Source organism: Lissotriton vulgaris, chromosome 1_2 (genome assembly GCF_964263255.1).
Source record: "Lissotriton vulgaris chromosome 1_2, aLisVul1.2, whole genome shotgun sequence".
NCBI classification, from domain to species: domain Eukaryota; kingdom Metazoa; phylum Chordata; class Amphibia; order Caudata; family Salamandridae; genus Lissotriton; species Lissotriton vulgaris.
In genome coordinates this window covers 188,209,322-188,230,643 of record NC_141686.1, presented here as the reverse complement: position 1 = coordinate 188,230,643, position 21,322 = coordinate 188,209,322, and the positions used below count along the sequence as shown (strand labels likewise).

At 45.6% G+C, this 21,322-nt stretch overlaps 1 protein-coding gene across 1 annotated transcript in view; it reads left to right on the top strand.

The window, feature by feature from the left end:
* Positions 1-21,322, top strand: part of LOC147734874 (alpha-N-acetylgalactosamine-specific lectin-like) — a 225,839-nt gene that overhangs the window by 186,867 nt on the left and 17,650 nt on the right. Inside the window, exon 6 of the mRNA XM_086953087.1 lies at positions 6,518-6,593. Coding sequence (XP_086809213.1) covers positions 6,518-6,593 — 76 coding nt within the window. The remainder of the gene's footprint in view (positions 1-6,517; positions 6,594-21,322) is intronic.

Below are 21,322 nucleotides of genomic sequence, written 5' to 3'. Positions count from 1 at the left end.
ACTTCTCCGAACCACGCCTACTAAAAACCACCTAAATAAAGGGGGTGGGCAGGAGGGACAAAAAGCTAGTCCCTGCTACAATCTCAGCCACCAGGTCACCAAAACATAAAACGGCGGCTGGGAGAGAGAGGGATAACCCCTTATAGCCTTTGGGCTATCAAAATGAGTTGGGCTACGTTTGGGCTATTCCAACATATCCGAAAAACTTTACAAAAATGGCCACTGCAGGCTGCCCCTCCCCCTCCCAAATTGCCCAGGGGGCAGACCTCACAGGGCTCTGCTGCCCCCCAAGCCCTTCCTGGGAGTGAGGGGGCGAGCCAACACCGAGACCCATGTTTGTGTGACAAAATGGCCGCTTTATTGAAAACAGGTGCATATCACAATGTCCGACCTAGGGCATTGCCTTACAAACTAAAACCTCACTTGTACATAAAATAACTGATCCTCCATTTCCCCACCCCCACCCCTACAATCCCCACATAAAATCCCCCACCCTGCCGATAACATAACATTCCATAACAGCCCCATTCCACAGTATTGCAGTATTGCAGTTTCAAACTCCTGCCATCTAATAGAAAACCTACAACCCTATTGGTCCTTCTGCAACTGTAACTACCTACCCTCTATTCTAAAGGTATCCTACCTGCCTAACCGTTTTCTGGCCCTGCCCACAAAACTTCTAAAATTTAACTAAAAACTTCTGCCAATCTGGCCAACTTTTGAACAACCCCGCCACCCAGTAAAAAGCTGGAGCCTAGGCGGTGACGCGCCTCCCCTTTTTTCTGCCCCCGCCCTAATAGGAATGTTCCCCTAACGACTCCGGACATTCAGCATCCTGGCCAGCACTTCCCTAATCTCCAGCAGATACAAGTCCATACCCAAACGGGACAAATGGACTTAATCGCCTCTAAAAAACTCTGCTGTGTCAAACTGAATCTCTCTATGCGCAATCCTGAAAAAAGCCAACTCTCTGCAATAAAGCACCATCTCTGTATTAAGTTTTGACCTGGCCCTGTCCACCGCCCCAGGATTGAGAGCACCTCTCCAAACCCTATGCGGAATGAACTCCATCCATATGACAGAGCACCCGGACCACTGGCGCTTCAACTGGGCCGAGTCCCATGCTTCTCATAAGGACCATACCCTTCTCCCTGACCATATAATTTTCCCCCAGGTAAATCAACAAAATGTCAGGGCACCTACCAGCCACCAACATACCATTCAATACACGAAGAAGTTCCTTCCATAGCATGCCCCCTGACCTTTCCACAAAACCTTGAATAACTCTTTATTAAAACCCAAATTTTCTCCGAAATAACTGGCCCATGCCTGGACCTGGGCCCACTTCACAAATGAATATCCCACTATCCATATGGTCATCTCCCTGGCGAGGGGGCCAGTAACTGAACCTGAAATAGAAAAACTGTGCGAACGGACAAAAAAACATAACCTCGCTATATCCATCCTGCAAGGCCACGAACATAACTCTAGTAACAGTCCGAATACCAACTCCCCAACCTCATAATGTCCCCCTTCCCCCGCCCCCTGTTCCTGGCATCAGGCGCCACCCCAATCCTAAAAGACTGTGTCCCAAAGCCCATGCTGTCCCAAAGACAAACCCCTCCGCAGCTTCCCTACCTAATCATCCCTAGCGGACTGCCGATCGACCATCTCCTCCACTACCCTATTATCAATCCTGAAAGTTACTCTCTTGTAGGCCAGTCATGCCCTCCACCGGCAGTTGAACATGGTAATGTAGAGGTCTCTGTCCTGTCAGCACCCTACTCAGTCATCTACAAAAAGTCCTCCCTACTCTTGTCCCCACAAAACCTGCATCTCATGAACTGTGCCTTTGTCTCTGGCCATCATTGTCTCGAGCAGCCCCAGCATCTGCTGCTTTTAAAAATCAGCAAACGAACCTCCCTCAAGTGGGAATCATTTATTTAATTATTTTTACACCAACGGCACTCCAAGTTACCTCATGAACTCTTTGACGCTGTCCAGTGCTGCCTGGCATTCCGTGTAGTCTGTAGTGCTGACAAAGAAAAAGTCATCCAGATAGTGCGTTACCAACTGGTGACCCGTGTGCCTGGGAAAAAAACACTGGAGGAACGTACTGAAATATTCGAGAATAATAAGACACAGTATGTCCTCTGTGTTGTCGACAAAATCATGAACCGAATTGCCTTCTGGCCATAACAAATGCTGGATTAACCTCAATTGCCCCTGTTCATTTTGCCCCGTCCGCTGTTGCTCCTGTGGTCACTTACCATTGACATGGCCACGTCAACCGAATAATAGGACACAGTGTCCTCTGTGTTGTTGATAAAATCATGAACCGAATGGCCTTCTGGCAATAACAAATGCTGGATTAACCTGAATTGCCCTGTTCCTTCCTTGGAACCACGCCAACTGGAAAGCCAATCAAATTCTTCCACGGCCATCCTACGAATAGGCCCGCCCTGCGAGCCTCACGCATTTCTTTGTCCAATTGTCTTGCACTCCTTCCGGGTGTTCCCTTGCTGACTGTATAATTGTCTGCCCATTACCCCACCCTGGGGCCCATGCAACCTAAATGAAAACCGTCTGTAAACCCGTCCTGTAGCGCCTCTGCAGCCTTCTGGTTGTTCTAACCCTGTAAGGCTGCTGATAAGAGAAGTGTGCTGGTGGAGAAGTGTGGCTCACTGGTTAGAGCAGGCAGACCCTGAAGCAGAGTTCAGACCCGGGACGCGGCAGGGTCTTGAGCTCAAATGTCCACGGACTCGATAATTCTCGCTTCGGTGCCTGACCTAATCATGGGTTCACACTCTGCAACTCTGGGCATTAGCTTGCTTAATCTCCACAACGCCCCCGCGGCGGGATGCCTGGCTTTCAGCTTGGGGATGCCCGTTAGGGGCTATCTCACAGGGAAAAGCCAGGACGGGTTCCCAAGGCAAGCGCCGAGATGCCTCCGGGTAGTCGAGCGCTATATAAGAACATACAAAAAAAAACAAAAAAAATAAATAATTTGCCCTCTCTAACTGGCGTACCAACCCTTTGGCCCAGCCCCTCTAGCCTCCGGACCCACCCGAAGGCTGCTGCTGCTGTCCCCCCGCTTGTGGCCCCCTTGGTACCACTGCTGGCCCCCTGACTGTGGCCCTCCACCCAAAGCAATTAACCAAGGCGTGTCGCAGTATATGCTGGCATATATTAGAAAGGCTGCCGTCCAGTTTTCGATAGTGAGGGGCACCCTTGGCCGCTTTTCCAATTCTTTTGATCCTTCTTCAGCGCGCACCTCCCTGTGCAGCAGCTTGAGCATTTCCACATACTCCCCCTTTCATATGCGCTCTTTAGTGGCCAACATTGGATGCGCATCCAATGGCTTTGTTACCCCCATATAGGGCAGCTTCTTCATTTTCTTTGCTCTCTAACTTTACGTCCGACTCTCCCATCCCTGCTGTCCCTGTGTCACCTGCCTCCTTTGACTTCGAAATGTCCCCTACACTTACTGCGATCTTGCCTGCGTCTTTCGTGCCCACTGCCACATCCCACACGTATTTACCTCTGCTTAACCTCCCCCTCCTACCTGCCCCTTCCCCCGTCCAATCCCCACCGAAACCATCACAGGTTTCACCCTTCGGTCCTGCGTTTTACCTGGCTCCAAGGAGGGTGCCCGTCTTGCTGCAGTACGCCTTGCCACAGGAGCAGTCGCGTCCTCCAACCTAGCTGTCCGACATGTGGGCTCCACGGGTGTCGTGACATTTGTAATGTACTAGAAAAAACATTATTCGGACCCCCGCACTGCCCACCTCACTTTCTCTCAATTCACCCTCAAGACTATCCTGCTCATAGTCTAACTCCATGGGCTCAAACTGCCCCCAACTCCTTTCTAAAGGAGGCTCTGACTGCACTCTCCTTCGACCCACAACATTAATGCTATGCATGGTCATGTGTTCTCGATGTCCCGTGTCCCGTTATGGCCATCGTTTTTTGGGGCCAGTGAGACCATTCTGGGCCTACTTGCGCCGGCTGCTACAGGCTCCCACGCCGGTACTGGGCACGCCGGATGAGGCTCCACCCTCACTTCGCCTCAGCGCCTATGAGCCACTCCCAGCTCTGACAAGTCTGGGTCCCGCCGCTGTTCTGCAGCCTGCAACAAAATGGGATGGTCTGATGTGCTGGGCCTAATCTCCTTATCCCTTACTTCCCAATTCCTCTTCTTACCCACTCCTAAAGTACCAGCCGCCCAATGACACCCCACTCTGCTAAGGTCTAAAGCAACCCCCCAACCCTGTCTACCTCATCTTCGTCGCTCCATTCTAACCCCCCAAGGCTCCTAAATCTACCCCCACCAGACTCCCACCACCCCTGACCTCTCACCAGCCTGCTCCCCCTGCCTGGCCCCCAGGCCCAGCGACCCCTCCTGAGCCATATAGGCATCAATATGCCCCACCCTGGTCAAGCCCAGTACCTCTTCCTTCCATGATGTAAAAATATCTAGGCCCTTGCCCCTCTACCTCCTTGCCCCCTCAGCTGCTCCTGGGAAACACCTAGCATCCCCCCACCCTACCCTCACATCCCGCGCTTCCTCCAGCACCTTGAGACCCTCACAGGTGCGCAGTGCGCTTTACAAAAGTTCTGATTGATTGATTCCACTCACTCAAAAGGAGCAGACAGCATGCTCAGCTTAAAACCCTCCTCTGCCCCTCCTGAACGTGGCCCTAAGAGGTCCCCCAGCTCGCCCCTACTCGGCAAGCTCTCCTCATGAGGAGCAGCCCTGCTGGTGGTACAAAGTGTCCACTTCCCCCCTCTCCTCCTTCAAAAACTGCACCCGTGCCCTGGGAGCCTTTTCTCCTCTCCTCACCGCACACTGCTCTCCTGGGGCCCGGCCGGGGAACCATGCGGCCCGCTCCTCCGACGGGCCCGCCCATATTCTCACTTGCCGAAGCCTCCAATCTGCCAAGAGGCTCCGGTGCATTCCCCCCCAAGTGTGGCTGCTCTCCATGTATTGGAGGAGCCCCAAACTTTTGGAGACTGACCGGGGAGATGCATGACTTGCTCCGCCGGCGGGCCCTGCCGCAGCCTCAACGCCAGAGGCTGCGGCTCCGGACGACACTCCAGGCCACCTGTACACTACCCTTGCAGCCCGGGTAACGGACCTCGCTTCACCCTTTTGGAGGACGAGCAGACCGCGACTGCGGCCGCCACCCCGCAGATGCACACCTCAGAGGGCGCGTGTTCCCCTAGGCCTCCGGCATCAGCAAATAAAGCCGGCCGGCCTCACTCAGCAACCAAACTGCCTCCAAGACTCTATAGTCCTCTCCTGCTATCTGCAGTCAAATGCTCTACCCTCAACTAATCACAAAGCCAATTAACACAAAAATCTAATCCCTGACAAAAAGGGAATCCCTGCTACGCTCCCAGCCACCAGGTCACCAAAACCTAACGTGGTGGCTGGGAGAGGGAGGGATAACCCCTTATTGCCCTTGGGCTATCAAAAGGAGTTGGGCTACGTGTGGGCTTGTAGTAGTGGGCCTCAGCAAGGCCTACCATTGCTGGGGGTTCGCCCTTCTCTGCACATAGTCCTCAGACCATAGAATAAAAGTTGGCACAGAAACTGGAATAGAAAATACAAGATTTATTAAACCTCATGAGGTGGAACTACATTCACACAACACCCTTCGGTAATGTATGAAGTAGCACACTGAATGGAAGGAGCTTGGTCCTTTTATACCCACACAGGGGCTCAAAAGAAGGCGATACAAGTACAAAAAGAAGCTTTTAGGTACATATAAGGCCATACAGGAAATGCACAGTCAACAAGTGGGAGGAGCTAACAGTTTCTAATTCTAGTGAACACATCCTGACAGTTACCGACTAACAGCAGCTGCATGGACAGCTGCAAGCTCAACTGAGCATGTGCGAAGCAGAAGAAACTAAATATAACCTGTCTCTAGGCAGATTCCAAGAGCAGACAACAGCAAGGTAGGACAGAGCACATGGCACGCACGTGGTAGCACATGGCAAACAAGATGGCTGCCAGAAATACAAAACGGATTCTACAAAACGGATAAGATAACCTCTAAATACAGGATGGCTTCTGCTAATGCTAACCCAATCGCTGCCAAATTACAACAGGCTATTCCAAACTTAGCCCAAAAACCCCCGGCCACCTCCCTCCCAAACTGCCCGGGGGTAGAACTCACGGGGCCCGGCTGCCCCCCAAACCCCCTTACTCATCTCCGACATATATACAACCTGTGTTTCAAAAGAAGCCTATCCCAAACCGCTCATCATAAGCATTATACAAAAGCAGAGATGAACATAACAACTTCTTGCTCGTGTCTACATTGAACAATAACAATCTCTATACGAGCACAGAACATAGGTGAAGACATTAAAAAAAAGTAGTACATTTGTATAAACAAAAATATATAGCATGCTCAGAATAATTCTGTAAATGAATGCAAGTATCCATGCAGACCTTTTCATGCTTTTGGTTGCAATTTCAATAACATATATTTTTCATTTCCAATAGGGCATGTGACCTGGAATGATTACCCTCTGACTCCTTTTGTATTTCCTTTTGTCTGCAAATATTATCTGGGCAATCGGTAAGGCTTTTCTACGTTCTAAAGTTTTCTGGAAAAAAATGCACAATCTTATAATGATTAGGATTTTCATTACATTGAAACATTTTCCATTTCAATAGTAATCCCTTAATTTATCATGTTTTTATAGCCCAGTTCAAATTACATAAATCATCTATTATGATGCCTATTTCATATAGGGATTATTATTTGATATCATGTGAGGTTTAAATAGGTTAGAGTATACCCTTTGCCAGAGAGGTTTAGATTCTTTAATCATTAGGAGCACCAATGATAAGCTTGTTACATCAGTTTGTGGTGATGGACAAAGTGTAGATCCATCAATTGATGGTGGAGGAGGAAGCCATTTGTAAACCACCATCAGTTTGAGTGAGCCTGCCACAGATATTCATACACTTCATCTTCAAATGCTAGATCCCTATTTAGAGTTGTGTGGCTTAGATACTCCATTTCAAGCACAATGGATGTCCTATCAGCCGTATTACAGTGGCTTGGGATACAATGTACTTCTATTACTGAAGACAGGATATCTGTCATATTTGTGACAGAGTATTCAATGCACCAAACTCCAAGTTTTTGTCTTGGCATAGGCCTCAGTTTTACCCCTTTTGTTTGTCCTATTTTGTTTTTTTGATTAGATATCAAAAGCAAAGAACATTTTGGAAAAATACACCTTGCAGGGCCACCAAGACATAAAGTGATGCAATGAGGATTACTGCTTAAAAATAACTTTAAAAAAAAACACCCGTTGGCAATGGTAATATGTCTTACTTAAAAACAAGCACTGACAATACTTGACAAGGTCAGTAGGTTTGGCTTGTAACTGAAAATACAAGCTAGACATAATGTGCTTTGGAATATTGTTTTCATGTTGCACACTTAGCCCTACTAATTAGTTTTCATATGCTGCACCCACAAAAGACATGCAATGTCAATAAACAAAAAGCGCACAAAGATCCTCCTCCAAATTTGGCATTCACATGTCCTCTCTTTTTTGAATGGCTGCAGCTAGATTTTTAATAATGCCGGCTGCAGTACCTTAGGCTGTAGGAGAGGTCCCAAGAGTCAGATATAGGTCTTTGAGTTAGAGGACACCTATGTATCACTAAAGGGACTCTCTGACCCAGATTCCAGCACACCGGAAGGTGCTTGTGTCTGAGAGGGGGAGGAGCCTGCAGCACTTGATAGGCATTGACAATTCCCACAGGGCACTCAATGCCTTTGCAGAGGTAAGGAGACTCTCTGCCACACATTCCGGCACACCAGAAGGTTCTAGTGTGTGGCAGGGAGAGGAGTAGTGCTTCAAAAGCCCAGATAATTTCCTGCAGCAAGGGCCTCGCCCAGGTTAATGGCAGGCCCATCTTCTGCCAGTTATCGACTTGAAGAGGCTGGGCTGGGCCAACCCCTTGGTTTGTTTCTGGGCTCTGGGTAAAGGTAGGTAATGTGCAGTTCTAGTTCCACTAAACTAACATTTGGGAACATTTTGCTACTCCACAAGTTATTGCTTGATGCAAGGGGATAAGAAAGGCTGCCCCAGCCAAACTGTTACCTTCCCCAGTGCTTATAAGTCTCTTCTATCAATGATTTTCTGGCCTGGGCGGTAGTGGTAGTCTCTAAAAAAGATAGAGCTGTATGAGCTCATATTTTCTCTGTCGGGGGATGGTCCCCTACTGTGCAGAAAGAATCTTAAGCTACTGACTAGGAGGGAGTTGTCAGAGTCCGCTGACGAGTCTAGCCCTGTGAGAACCTACTTGTCCTCCGACCTCCCCTCAAACACAATTCCGCTAATACAGGCGCCTGGTGTATTTCCAAGCTCCATCCCAGCGATAAAGGATAGGTGGAGGTCCGCTGACAGTACAGGGAAACCAAGCCAGACAGACTATCTCTTAGTGCTCGGATTCCATCCTAACATGGTTTGAATGATGTGGGGTTTTAATTATCTCACTGAAAATTAAATTTGAGGCTATTTTGAAAGCTAAATGAAACCAGTTATCTCTCAAGTGTCCTCTATTGAGCTAAACTTGAGGCGCCGTGTGGACTCAAAAGATTTGTACATCAAAAAGATAGGAGTGGGTGCCACTTCGGAGCAGCGAAAGTCTGAAAATGCTACCCTCCATACCACTGACGCAGTTTCAAGTAGCACTAGCACTCTTTCTACTTCTGGTCTGGGTTACTGCCCTGCCGCAATCAGAAGGCCTGGTCCCAGGGATCGATATGAGGTCACCAAGGCTGGCATGAGAAAGGACGCTACACTTCGGTACATCACAGCCATTGGGGGTCGGTGCCTCACTACCTTTTAGCGACAGAACCTCTACATTACATCTCCCGCCTGCTTCATCTCCTTATGTGGTCGTTTTGGCTAATGTTCCTGTGTTACCTTTGAGGAATGGTGAGACAACCGCTGAAATGAGAAATATGATTGCTTGTTGTCTGAAGAACAAGCTTAATTTTTGCCAGTACGCCCTGATTGCCCTGTCAATTATATGTTAACTGTTTAAGGGATTGGGTGGGTGGGGCCAAGCAAAAGTGTTTTAAGGGGGACTGTGTTGTAGTGAATTTCTGGAGTCCCCAACAAGTGGGTGGGTTGCTGTCCCAGGCTAACAGGGGCCTACCCCAAACAAAATCAATCCATCTTCTGCCACTTTCTTATTTCTATAACACTTTGGCTCTTGTGCCGAGGCCCCTCCCGGTTAGATCAAAAGGAGACCAGTCTTTGGAGGATGCAACTTCCAACCATTTCACACCACTCTCCACTTTATCTGAGGTGGATTGACTTCCAGTTCTTGTAGCTGGCTCTAGTATCCCGCAAAAGGAAGCTACTTGTACGGATCCGGAGAAATATCAAGCAGAACCTATGTCCAGTTAGCACTTGTGACAATGTTTATAATAGAAAAACTAGAGAGCAATGGAATCTATGGTGATAGCTCCACTGAGAAGATGCATACCACTAGCTAACTGAAATATTTCTATTCTAGTTGGAGGTGACTTTAATAAATGTTTTGAACCCTCAGCTTTAACTAGGGATATAGCAAGTCATGAAGACCAGCAAAAGGGAATGACCCAACAACTTGGGCCCTGTATTCCAACTACATCTAAAGTTGCCTTACAAATGATAGAACTCTCAATTTCATGCAATTTGAGAGCCAGTAACGGTCACACCCCCTTGGATCTAATGAGGGGACCGATATTTAGAAGGAGAGCTTCCATGAGTAATATTGATTACTTTCTTTTAGATCTCAACTCGTGGCTAGCACTTTTTAATAGGGACGTTCAGACTAGATAGGAAAGTGATCCTTTTCTCTGTTTTCAACCCTTAAGGGAAGCCCAGCTATTGTTTGTAGCCTCTTGTTCCGGCTTTCCCAGGGAGGAACTGTTTATCATCAACAACAGGAGTATTGTTAGATGGGACACTGTTGTTACTAAGCATATTTTCCTAGGCCAAATATATTTTTGCCTACCTTCTTTTTGTCAGCACTGGGTGATCCTGATCTCTCAACTCTTGCTGTTATGAAATTCCATGATGATTGATTTGAAATACTGAGAAACACCTGTTTTACCAAAACAACATTGAGACATAATGCCAAACATATAATGAGAATCATTATTGGTATGATAAAGAGTGTAAAGAAGCAAAAACCCTTCTGGTCAAAAGTATTAAAAGTGGGCCTCAATCCCAAATTCAGGCAGCTAGGTTAGATACAAAGGGTCCCTTAAACATTCCAAGACATCTTCCATATGGGGGGATGTCCTAGATGTTATTTGGAATAAGAACCAGGCAACCTTTTGGCATGTTCTCAGTTGTGGAAGAACACCACTATGATTAGACCTGAATCTAAAATCTTACCTTAGCACTGGGTTGTCCATTTTCAATCCCTCTATAGTACAGATACTACTACTTATGTCGACCTGGATGTGGTCGACGAGATATGTTGTCTGCTGATTTAAACATCCAAACAGATGACTTTCGTGGGCTACCACAAGAGCTGACTAATGTTACAGTGTCATTCACCTTTGCAGAGATACAGCAAGGTATTTGTGAGCTCATAGAATTTGCAATGCCATTTTTGCTGGTGCGCCAATCCATGATACTTGGAGGGAAGCAGAATTAGTCCCCATACATTAGAAGGGTTTGAAATCTTACCCAGCTAACTATTGACCTATAAGCCTGATTGACATTGCCCAGAAGATGTTTAATGAATAGGTTTTGGCCCACATGAATTCCTGGATAGAAGACAATAACATACTGTCCCAATTCCAAGCAGGTTTTCGGACAAAAACTAGCACTGTTGACCAAGTGTTGAGGTGGAAAACATCAGTCTGATTATACAGAGGAAGTCTCTATGCAGCATTTGTGGACCTTAAGGCTGCATTTGATTAGGTTCCCAACGTTAGACTCTGGGCAGTCTTGAGGGATCTGGGTATTTCACCTGAATTATTGGAAATTATTGTACGACTTTACACTGAGAATTTCACGCAAATAAGATGGGACCCTAAAAGTGAAACAGCAGACCACATGTTGGTTGATTAGTGTGTAAGACAGGCTTGTGTAATTTCCCAAATTCATTTTCTACTATTTATAAACAATTGTGTTGAATATTTAATGGAATGTGAAAATGATTCTCTGGTCTAGGGTGGTACCAAGATTCCAGCCCTGTTCTTTTGCTGATGATACCCTATTGGTGTCAAAAACTCCAAAGGATCTTGAAACTGTGCTGACTAGATTCAGCCTATTTTGCACTAACTACGGGGTTAGCTATAAATGCCAATAAAATAAAATTCATGGCAATCCATGTTCAAATTTGTGAAACTGTAAGGTTGGGGGAAGCAAACCTGCGGAGGGTTGCAGATTTCGACTACCTGGGTATTCGATTATCCAGTACCAGGTTATGGAATAGTCAGGTTATTAAGAGTGAGTTTCTCCATAACCATAGAACAGCAGCCATGCTGAGCTTCGCAAACAAATGCTACTTTTCATCCAATGTCTCCACTAATGGAAATTTAGAGAGCTCAAGCCGTGACTGCAGCTATCTACAGTTCTGAATGATGGGGCCTCAGTAACGTACAGACTCTGGAGGTAGATGAAAACATGTTTCTGAGAGTAGCATTAAAACTCCCTCAAAGGACGCCCCTGGTCTTTTTTAAATTGAATTTGGACATCCAACTGATTACTGCCGTGGCACAATTGAAACCTATTTTATACTGACTATGGTTGATTCCCGAGTTGGAACATATTAGGAATGGACTGAGGGATATTTTTAGTATGCCCAGGAGTGTTGCCACACTGCAAGGGTTAAAGTATGTCAAACAGACCCTTTATATATTGGGATTTCCTGATTTTTGACAATGTTCTGAGTCCAGCAGGACCTCCTCTGCAAAAAGGTAAAAAATGCTTTCTGAGATCATGAATGGAAAATATTCCACTCAACTAGCCACAGTAGTACAGCTGCCTTATAATTAAGGGTGGGCGTAAAATCCGTTTCGCGGGCGAATTTGCGGATTTTCCGCGATTTCGCGATCCGCGAATCTCGCGAAACCGCGGTAAAATCCGCGAATCAGCGGGGACGAATTTTCAGCCAAGCAAGGGTTACAGCAGCAGGTGCAAAAGTTGAACCTAATTTCTTTGTAACCGTTTACAAAAGGGTTACAAACAAATTAACTTCAACTTGGACACTTGCTGCTAATTGCTTCCTGGCGCCTCGTTGCCTACTTGCAACTATTCTCTGACCCTGCTCTGACCCTTGAAGCAGGGTCATAGAATAGTTACAAGTAGGCAACGAGGCACCTGTCCAAGGAATTAAACCTCATCAGGAAGCACTTACAGATATAAAAAACAGGAAGAAGGGAGAGGATGGCAAATACACCCATTTTGAGTTGTCAGGAGGGGTTAAACTAAAAGAGACCTTTACAGCACAATTTTCATATGCATTTTGCTAAAAATAAAAAGCTGTATGTTCTGTAGGGGCAACTCAGGAATCTGGCCCTTCAGAGATCCGGCCTCTCTTTCTTTCTCTCGTTCTCTCTCTCCCTCTTTCTTTCCCTCTCTTTCTCTCTCTTTCTATCTATCTATCTATCTATCTATGTATCTCTCCCTCTCCCATAAACGACTGCATGGGTAACTTCTCTATGCAAGCGGCTCGCGAAGACGCAAAAATTCCTGCGAACACGCAAAAAACGCTGCAAACACGCAAAAAACCCAGCGAACAAGCCAAAAACCAAAAATCCGCACAAATTCGCAAATTTTGTGGATCGCGAATTCGCAAATCCGCAAATTCGCGAATCCCGAATTCGCAAAATTTGCCCATGCTTACTTATAATACAGGGGGAACCCAAGTAACCCTACGGGACCTGGGTAATAATTTAAAGAACAATGAAAATGATGCCTTGGGGCTAATAGTACAACTCAGTCACGGAAAAAGATACCACTAATAATCTCTTCCTATTGTGTTCACTCACTTATGAAATAAATCTGTATTTTTAACCTCTTCAAACAATGGCAACCCAGATAGAACTTTCCAAATTATAAAGGCTTTGTTCTATTTATTTCACCCTCTCTTTCAAAAAAATATATATATCGTTTTTTCACTATTTTGTAAACATATATATATAAATACACAACATTAATACATATAAATATACAATATATATACAAACAACATTCTATACAAACACACACTGTATTTCACAAATTAACATACATATATATATATTTTTTTTTAACCTTCAAGAGTCTTCGCCCTTAAATGTTTAACAAAAGGATGCTTCCAAACCACATATAAACAAAAGCATTCCTTGCTAACAAAGGTCACCAAACCAAAGTGAGAGTATGAGAGGTATATTCCTAAACCTCTATTACTTTTTATACTCCCTATAGTTTACTTTTTATATTCAATATTTCTTACTGGTGCCTTAAAACAAAAGTGTTGACGAGTTTCAGCCTTTCTAATTTTCAGGCCTCATCAGGACTAGGGCGTTCAAGGTTCCGCCTAAAGAATCAAAAAACAAATACATTTACAAATCACCATATATACAACAGGGACTGATGATCTTTCTTATATACACAACTCCTATACATGGAGACAATGTCTAGTCATTCTAAAAATCCTCGGAGTGGTAAGGCATCTTTTACATATTACACACCTATGTGCAAAATAAAATATACACCAAAACTATAAGTACTACAGGGGGGAAAAAAGGACAGTGCCCATTTTACCAAAGTGACCACATAAAATCAATATGTGATCCACAACCAACATTCCTTATGAGTAACGTGGAAGGAGTCGTAGTTCTAATAGTGCAAATGGTTCAAACGAAAAAGAAAGAGATAATAAACTATCAATACCAATTTGTATTATGTGACTTGGCTCTTCAAATGGTACGTCTATCAGTATTTTCCAGTCTTCATGGTTCAATACTGTACAATTTGGAAACCTTGTCAGAAACGTGCATTGCAATCTCAATGGTGAAAAGGCCCGCCCTTGAGATTACTAGCTGACGTCCGACTGGCAGGTGGGCTCTCTGAGGCTGTTGGAAGCCAGCCAGAATGACCGGCTGGTTTCCTTTCCGACCTACTCCATCATAATTGTAATGTGGTCACGGACGGTCCCGTACCCGGAGGGGTAGACGTGGACCGCCTCTAGTATATATACTCAGGTGATATGAATGTTTTAATTAGGGTGAGGGGTTTTGATTCGAATAAAAGAGACCTGGTGTGACCAGAAAGATGAACAAACTACTGCCGGTGTCCCGTGCTTACTTCCCGATACATAACATCTTGTGTCTGTTCTGCTCCTGTGCCCTGCTCCTGTTTTCCTGGCGGTTTTGCCTCCTTTCCCTGATGCTGCTGGTGGTGTCGGGTGGAGTGTCGGGTTCTGCTCTGCTGTATTTTCCGCTTTGCCTCGGCTGCATCCAGGGGGCGTGGCCTGCTGATGACGTGCTGAGTGTTGGAGCAGGCCGGATGGCTCTCGGCGTCAGGAGGCGTCTTGTTGCTGTTTGCTAGTGCGGGGGACGGAGCTGCCTTGCAGTGTTCCAGCCGGTTTTCTGTGTTGCTGATGCCCGGCATTTTGCTGGGTATGGAAATTTCTCCTCTTCGCTGTTTGGACGCAGGGCGTCTGTGAAACGGCCCTGTGGAGGTGCTCCTGCTGTAACTGGTGTGGGGCTTTGTGTGCCTGGCAGGTGAGCTGGGTTCTTTTTGCCGGTATTTGACCTGTGTGGTGCATCCGGCACAGAGGTGCCATGTCAGTCGTCCCTCCTGTGGAGCATTTCTTGGTGGACGGACCTCTGTCTGCCCAGGCAGCCCGATGGAAGGAGTGGGTGGACCGTTTAGAGACTTATTTTGATGCAATCAATTTTGGAGGAGAAGTGACGGCGCCCAATGCTGCTGCGTTTGGGGGGAGCAGCTATTTATCGTTTAGGGCGGTCGGTGGTTGAAGATGGACCACCATACACTTATGGAACTTTGAAGCAGGCTCTTACCACACACTGAACCACTGGCTAATCAGGATTATGAGCGATTTTTACTGCATCAGGCCCGGTGTTACCGGATGAGTCCGTGGATACATTCTATGCCCGTCTGCGTGAGCTGGCCAGTACTTGTACGCTACCTGATGCTCAGTATGAGATCACAGCCCTGTTTAGGCAGGGTTGTTCTTCCAGTAAATTGAGTGAAGCCATAATGCAGGTGCCAGGTCTGTCGATGGCTGATATGTTGACCTGGGGCAGGTCTAAAGAACTTTCCAAAGTGAGAGCATCTCATACGGCGGCGGCACTCCAGAAGGTAGTGAAAGTTGAGCCGGTGAATGTTATTTTGGCTGGGGTTCCTGACAGGAGGAAGCAGCAGAACCAGGGGACAGTGGAACGTACCCGGCATTGTTATGGTTGTGGGGGTCCTTTTCCTCACAAAGAGACATGTCCTGCGGTTGGGAAGAGATGTTCCACTTGTAATAGGCTTAACCATTTTGCGAAGATGTGTTGCTCTGCCCCTGCCCGTGGTTCCACTCCTGGATCATCTGGTCGGGTGTATGTTGCTGCTCAGTTGCCGGCCGATAGAGACATGGATGATGATGATGCGGAGGGGACCATACATGTCATTCATGCTTTACAACCTGGAGGTCATGTGAGGAAGGGTATCCCTAAGTGCCATGTGATGTTGGACGGTCACCAGGTGCCTGCTTTGATTGACACGGGTGCCTCAATAAATGTAATGGCTCAATCGATGATGCTAACATTGCCTGTTTCTCCCATTCTGACCTCGACTGCTACAAAGGTTATTGCCTATGGATCCTCTAAAACCCTTTCTCTGGGGGGGGGGGTTTCACCGCTGATGTGGCACATGGTTCTCATGTGATACGGATAAGGATATGTGTCACAACAGGGGGTCATGGAATGTTGTTAAGTTGTCAGACAGCAGAAAGTGTACAATTAGTTGCTTTTGCTCTGAGTGTGCATCAATGGAATGTGGAGGAGTTGTTGGCCCAGTTTTCATCTCTGTTTGATGGGATTGGCTGTTTAAAAGATCGTATGATCTAACTACATATTGATGATTCCGTCCAGCTGGTCGCTTCTCGCCATAGGAGAGTGGCTTTTCTTCTCTGGCCGAAGGTAGAAGCAGAACAGGTGAAGTTGGAACTGGCGGACATTATTGAACGGGTGGATGGTCCCACTCCCTGGGTATCCCCTATTGTGGTGGCTCGTAAGCCTAAGCAGCCTATGTGAAGGCCGCATTTGTGTGGATATGCGGATACCTAATCTTGCGATCAAACGTGAGAGACACCTCACCCCTACCGTGAATGATAATATGGTGGAGGTGAGTGGGTCACGTTGGTTTTCCAAGATGGATCTTCGTGCTGGTTATCATCAGCTGATGCTCGACCCCGCTTCCCGTTCAATTACTATATTCTCTACGCATGTAGGTTTGCGAAGGTATAAGCGGTTGAGTTTTGGAGTCTCCAGTGCTGCAGAAGTTTTTCAGGATACCAACGGGGGGTTCTCTCTGGCTTGGATGGTGTGATTAATGTCAGTGACTACATTTTGGTGCATGCCCCTACTTTGGATGAACATTTTTGTTGTCTTAAAGGTGTGTTTCAGCGTTTGGTGGACAATGGAATCACACTTCATAAAGAGAAATGTGAATTTCTGAAGACTGACATCTCGTTTTTTGGGTATTGTTTTTCACAGGATGTTGTGTCACTGGGTCCCATGAAGGTGTGTGATATTCAGACTGCTCCCGCTCCCACTAATGTTTCAGGTGTGTGGAGTTTTATGGGGATGGTGAACTATTGGCCCGTTTTATTCGCAATCTCACTGATCTTACTGCTCCTTTGAGGGACCTTACTAAGGCTAATGTTACGTGGGATTGGGGCCCAGCGCAGGAATGTGTTTTTTGAGCCACGAAGCAGGCCCTTTCTGCGGATACCACTTTGGTGTACTGGATTCTGAGTTGTCGGTGGATGCCAGTCCCCTGGATTTGGGGGCTGTGCTTTTTCAGCAGCAGAGAAATGGAGAAAGGGCCCCCGTGGCGTATGCCAGTCGTGCATTAACTGCAACTGAACAATGGTATTCTCATATTGCCATTCATTGGGGGTGTCGTCATTTCCATTTGTATTTATATGGTCAACCATTTGTCGTGCATAGGGATCTTAAGCTACTTGTTCCGCTATACATGGGCTCTTCATCTAAACCTCCCCCATGGATCGGGAAATGGATCTTGCAGTTGCAGGATTATTGTTTCACTGTTGTGTTTCGTCCTGGGACTTTAAATCCTGCTGACTATCTTTCCCGGCACCTTTGTCCTGCTACTCCTGGTGAGGAGTCTGATGCTGAGGATACAGAGGAGAATGTACGTTTGGTAGTGGAGCAGTCTAGACCTCTACCTATTTCATTGGAGGAGATTTTGGCAACTACAAAACAGGATGAGTGTCTCCAGCTTTGTATCATGGCTGTGTGTTCTGGAAAATGGAATGTGCTGGTTGATTTCGCCAAACGTCATACGGAGGATGCTAGATCAACTTTGAGATCTCTTTATAATGTGCGGGATGAACTGGTTATGTCCCCGAAGGGATGTCTAATGAGGGGTCCACGGTTGGTGATCTCTCGTTGCCTCCAACAAAGAGTGGTGGATTTGGCCTATTTGGCTCACCAAGGGGTGTTGTGAACCAAATCCAAGATGAGGTGCAAGGTCTGGTTTCCTGGCCTGAATGGAGAATGCTGTATTGCGTTGTGCACTCTGTCAAGCTACTGGGGCTGGTGATGTTCCAGCTCCTATAATCACGGAAGATATTTCTTCATTTCCTTGGCAGCGAGCAAGCGCTGACTTTGGGTGTTTGCCGGAAGGGCGTCATATGCTGGTGGTTATTGATGACTTTTCTACATATCCAGAAGTTGAGTTACTGGACACCACCACAGCTTGCCGCACTTTTCCGTTGTTTGAAAAGATCGTGGTGACCCATGGCTTGTTCACTGAACTCCGTACTGATAATGGCCCTCCGTTTTCCAGTCAGGACTTTTCAGCCTATTTACGTTCCAGGGGTGTTTGTCACTTGAAAGTTACTCCCTTGTGGCCTCAAGCCAATGGGGAGGCTGAGCGTTTTATGCGCACCCTTAACAAAGCTATTCGGATTGCTGTGGCTGACCGTTAGGATCTGGATTGTGCTTTGCATGCTTTCTTGAGGGAATATCGGATGACTCCTCAAGTTAGTCCGATGTCTTTGTGCATGAACAGGCCAATGGTGATTTTGTCCCACAGATGGAGGCAGTGTCCAGTGAACATGCTTTGGTTGCAGATGAACTGCAGAAATGGAAGCTGAAGAATGATAAGGTCTCTTTGAGGCGCAGTGCAAGAACTGGTTCTATGAAAGTGGGGGACACTGGGATGGTGCAGAATCGACATCCAAAAGGAAAATGTAGTCTGCCCTTTGAGCCTGAACCCTGGATTGTCCTGTTCATTCATGGAACTAAGATCACTGCGGTGAGAAATGGTATGAGCATCTCTCGGAATGTGTCCTTCTTCAAAGCTTGCCGGACTCCTAGCTGTACTCTGGTGGAGAACATTATGGCACCAAGTAGTGGTATTCTGTTTTCTGATGAAGCATCCATAGATGGTATGGATCCAGATGGTGGGGGACTGCCTCCTGGGCCGGTAGTGGATAATGGTGTGGCGCCCGAACAAGGTGGTGTCGTTCCTTCTGTATCATCTTCTAGTGTGTTATGTGAATCTGTGCCAATGTTTGTCCTGCTGGCTCGCCGGGGCCTGAATCTGGATCCCAGCGAGGGGGTGTCTGGTTCCAAGCTTTGACCATGCCCTACCAGATCTTTGAGGTTGAAAGACTATGTGACATCTCAAAGTAGAACTTGTATTGCATTTCTAATTTTTGGAGATTATGTTTTGGTGGTTGTTTTTGTTTTCTTTTGTTTTTTCTTTTGTTTGTTTTTCTTTGTGGGTTAAGGAGGAGTGTAGTGTGGTCACGGACGGTCCCGTACCCGGAGGGGTAGATGTGAACCGCCTCTTGTATATATACCCAGGTGATGTGAATGTTCTAATTAGGGGGAGGGGTTTTTATTCGAATGAAAGAAACCTGGTGTGACCAGGAAGATGAGCAAACTACTTCCGGTGTCTTCCGGTGTCCCGTACTTACTTCCCGATACATAACATAATGAGGCAGTCGAAAAGGAAACTGAGTGGCCCATTACGATGCAGCACTAAATTGTATTGTAATCGACCCCTTTATGATTAATGCTTTATGTACGATGCAGAGAATTAGCAAAAAAACAATGTAATGTTTTTTAGAAAAATCTGCGTATGAGGTCTTTGACCGAAATACAGAATTTAAACAAGAATCAGTAAAAAAAAACAGACAGAAGTCCTTTCTGCAGATTACTGCAGTGCCTTAGGCACTTTCTAGCGGTCATCATAGGAGTACATCACATTTTAGCATTGTGTCTAGCACCTCTACGCCACCAGCTGGTTTCCTGGGTTGAGAGTAAGCTGTTTTATTTAGTCCTCCACGAAGTCTGTCAAGTGGGACACTCCTAATTTATGTGACTGGGCTAAACCTTGGATTGGGAGCAGTAACTCTTATAGCAATGTTCAAATTTAAACAAATCTTGAGATGTTAGAGCTCTTGAGAGCTTGTACAGCAAAGCTTTGGGACTGGTCACTGACAAAATATCGACCTTTAAAATATCTCCATACAAAAATATTGTGACCAAAATATCGATGTTATAACTATTGTCATCCTATACTCAGAATGGTAAGTATAACAATATTGTAATTTGTAAATTGTGTCTTGTAAAGCGCACTGCTACCCGCACCGCAGGCCTCGTAGCGCTATAGACCGCTGGGGAACCCGTCCTGGCTTTCCCTGTGAGATAGTCCCTCCTGGGGGTCTCCAAGGTGAAACCAGGCATCCCGGCGTTTGTGTGGGGCCGTTGTGGAGATGAGGCAAGCTAATGCCCAGAGTTGCCGAGTGTGATCCCTGGCCGGAGTAGGCACCGATGCGAGAATTATCAGTCCGCTGATCCTAGTCCAAGACCCTGCCGCGTCGGGAATCGAACCCTGGTCCCGGGCCGTTCTCTGCTCTCGGGTCTGCCGCCTCTAACCAGTGAGCCACACCTCTCCACAATATTGAAAAAATAATATTGATTTTATTAATATTGTTGTATTAAATATCGTGTTTTCAATATGTCAAATTAAATAATAAATATATTCAATAGTAACATCAATATAAAAAAGATTTAATATATATGTTAGCAATGATAACAAATAAACGTAATTTAAAAAAAGTTAAACACATATAATACGTAATATATATATATATATATATATATTTACATATATCTACTTGAATATCAATGTAATTAATTTAGTTGTATTAAACATAATTTTTTAACTAGATATGAAATACAATTATACATATTAAAAATATTAAATAGTAACACTCATTTAAAAAAATAAAAAATAATCTTAATCTAAAAAAGTTAAACTCATGTGTAGAATAATTATTGTATATTAACATATATCTACTTAAAACACAACCATTAAACTAATAATTTTAATTTATATTATATTTAAAAAAAAAAAAATAATGTAAAAATATAACAAATACATATATATGTATATTTATATATACTAATAACATTTAGGTGCTGATTACAATGTCGGTGGGTCCATCAGTGTCGGACCCACCGACATATGCTCCTACGGTCCACCTTTGTTGCAGCAGGAAGAGGGGCAGTCTGCCGCACTTCCGACTGGCTCAAGGAGCTCATCTTTGCGTCGGAAAGACACCATAATACCTTAGTGACAGCGGTTCCACTTTATGGATTATGATGTCATTTTTCGACAGCCTTTCCATGTTGGCCTTTTCCGACATGGAAAGGCTGTCAGAAAATTACTTTGGGGCCCCTAGCAGGACCCACTTCCCCTATTGCTAGAGGGTTATGAGGTCTGGGGGACTGTGGGGCTATGGTGGCTGCTACACGGTGCAGGGATGTTTACAAACATTAATTTCACTATGGCAGCTTGTGCTGCAGTCCTTTCCAGACTGATATGGTGTTGGGCAGATGCTATTCCACCAGACATCGTAATCAGAGCCAAAATCTTTAAAAAATAAAAATTTCTAACTAAATAAAAAACGTAAACAACTTAAAATTCATAAAACGTAGTAAAAAATATTTTACAGATTTAAAACATGAATAATGAAAAATATAACTTTAAATAAGCAAAAACATATAATAAA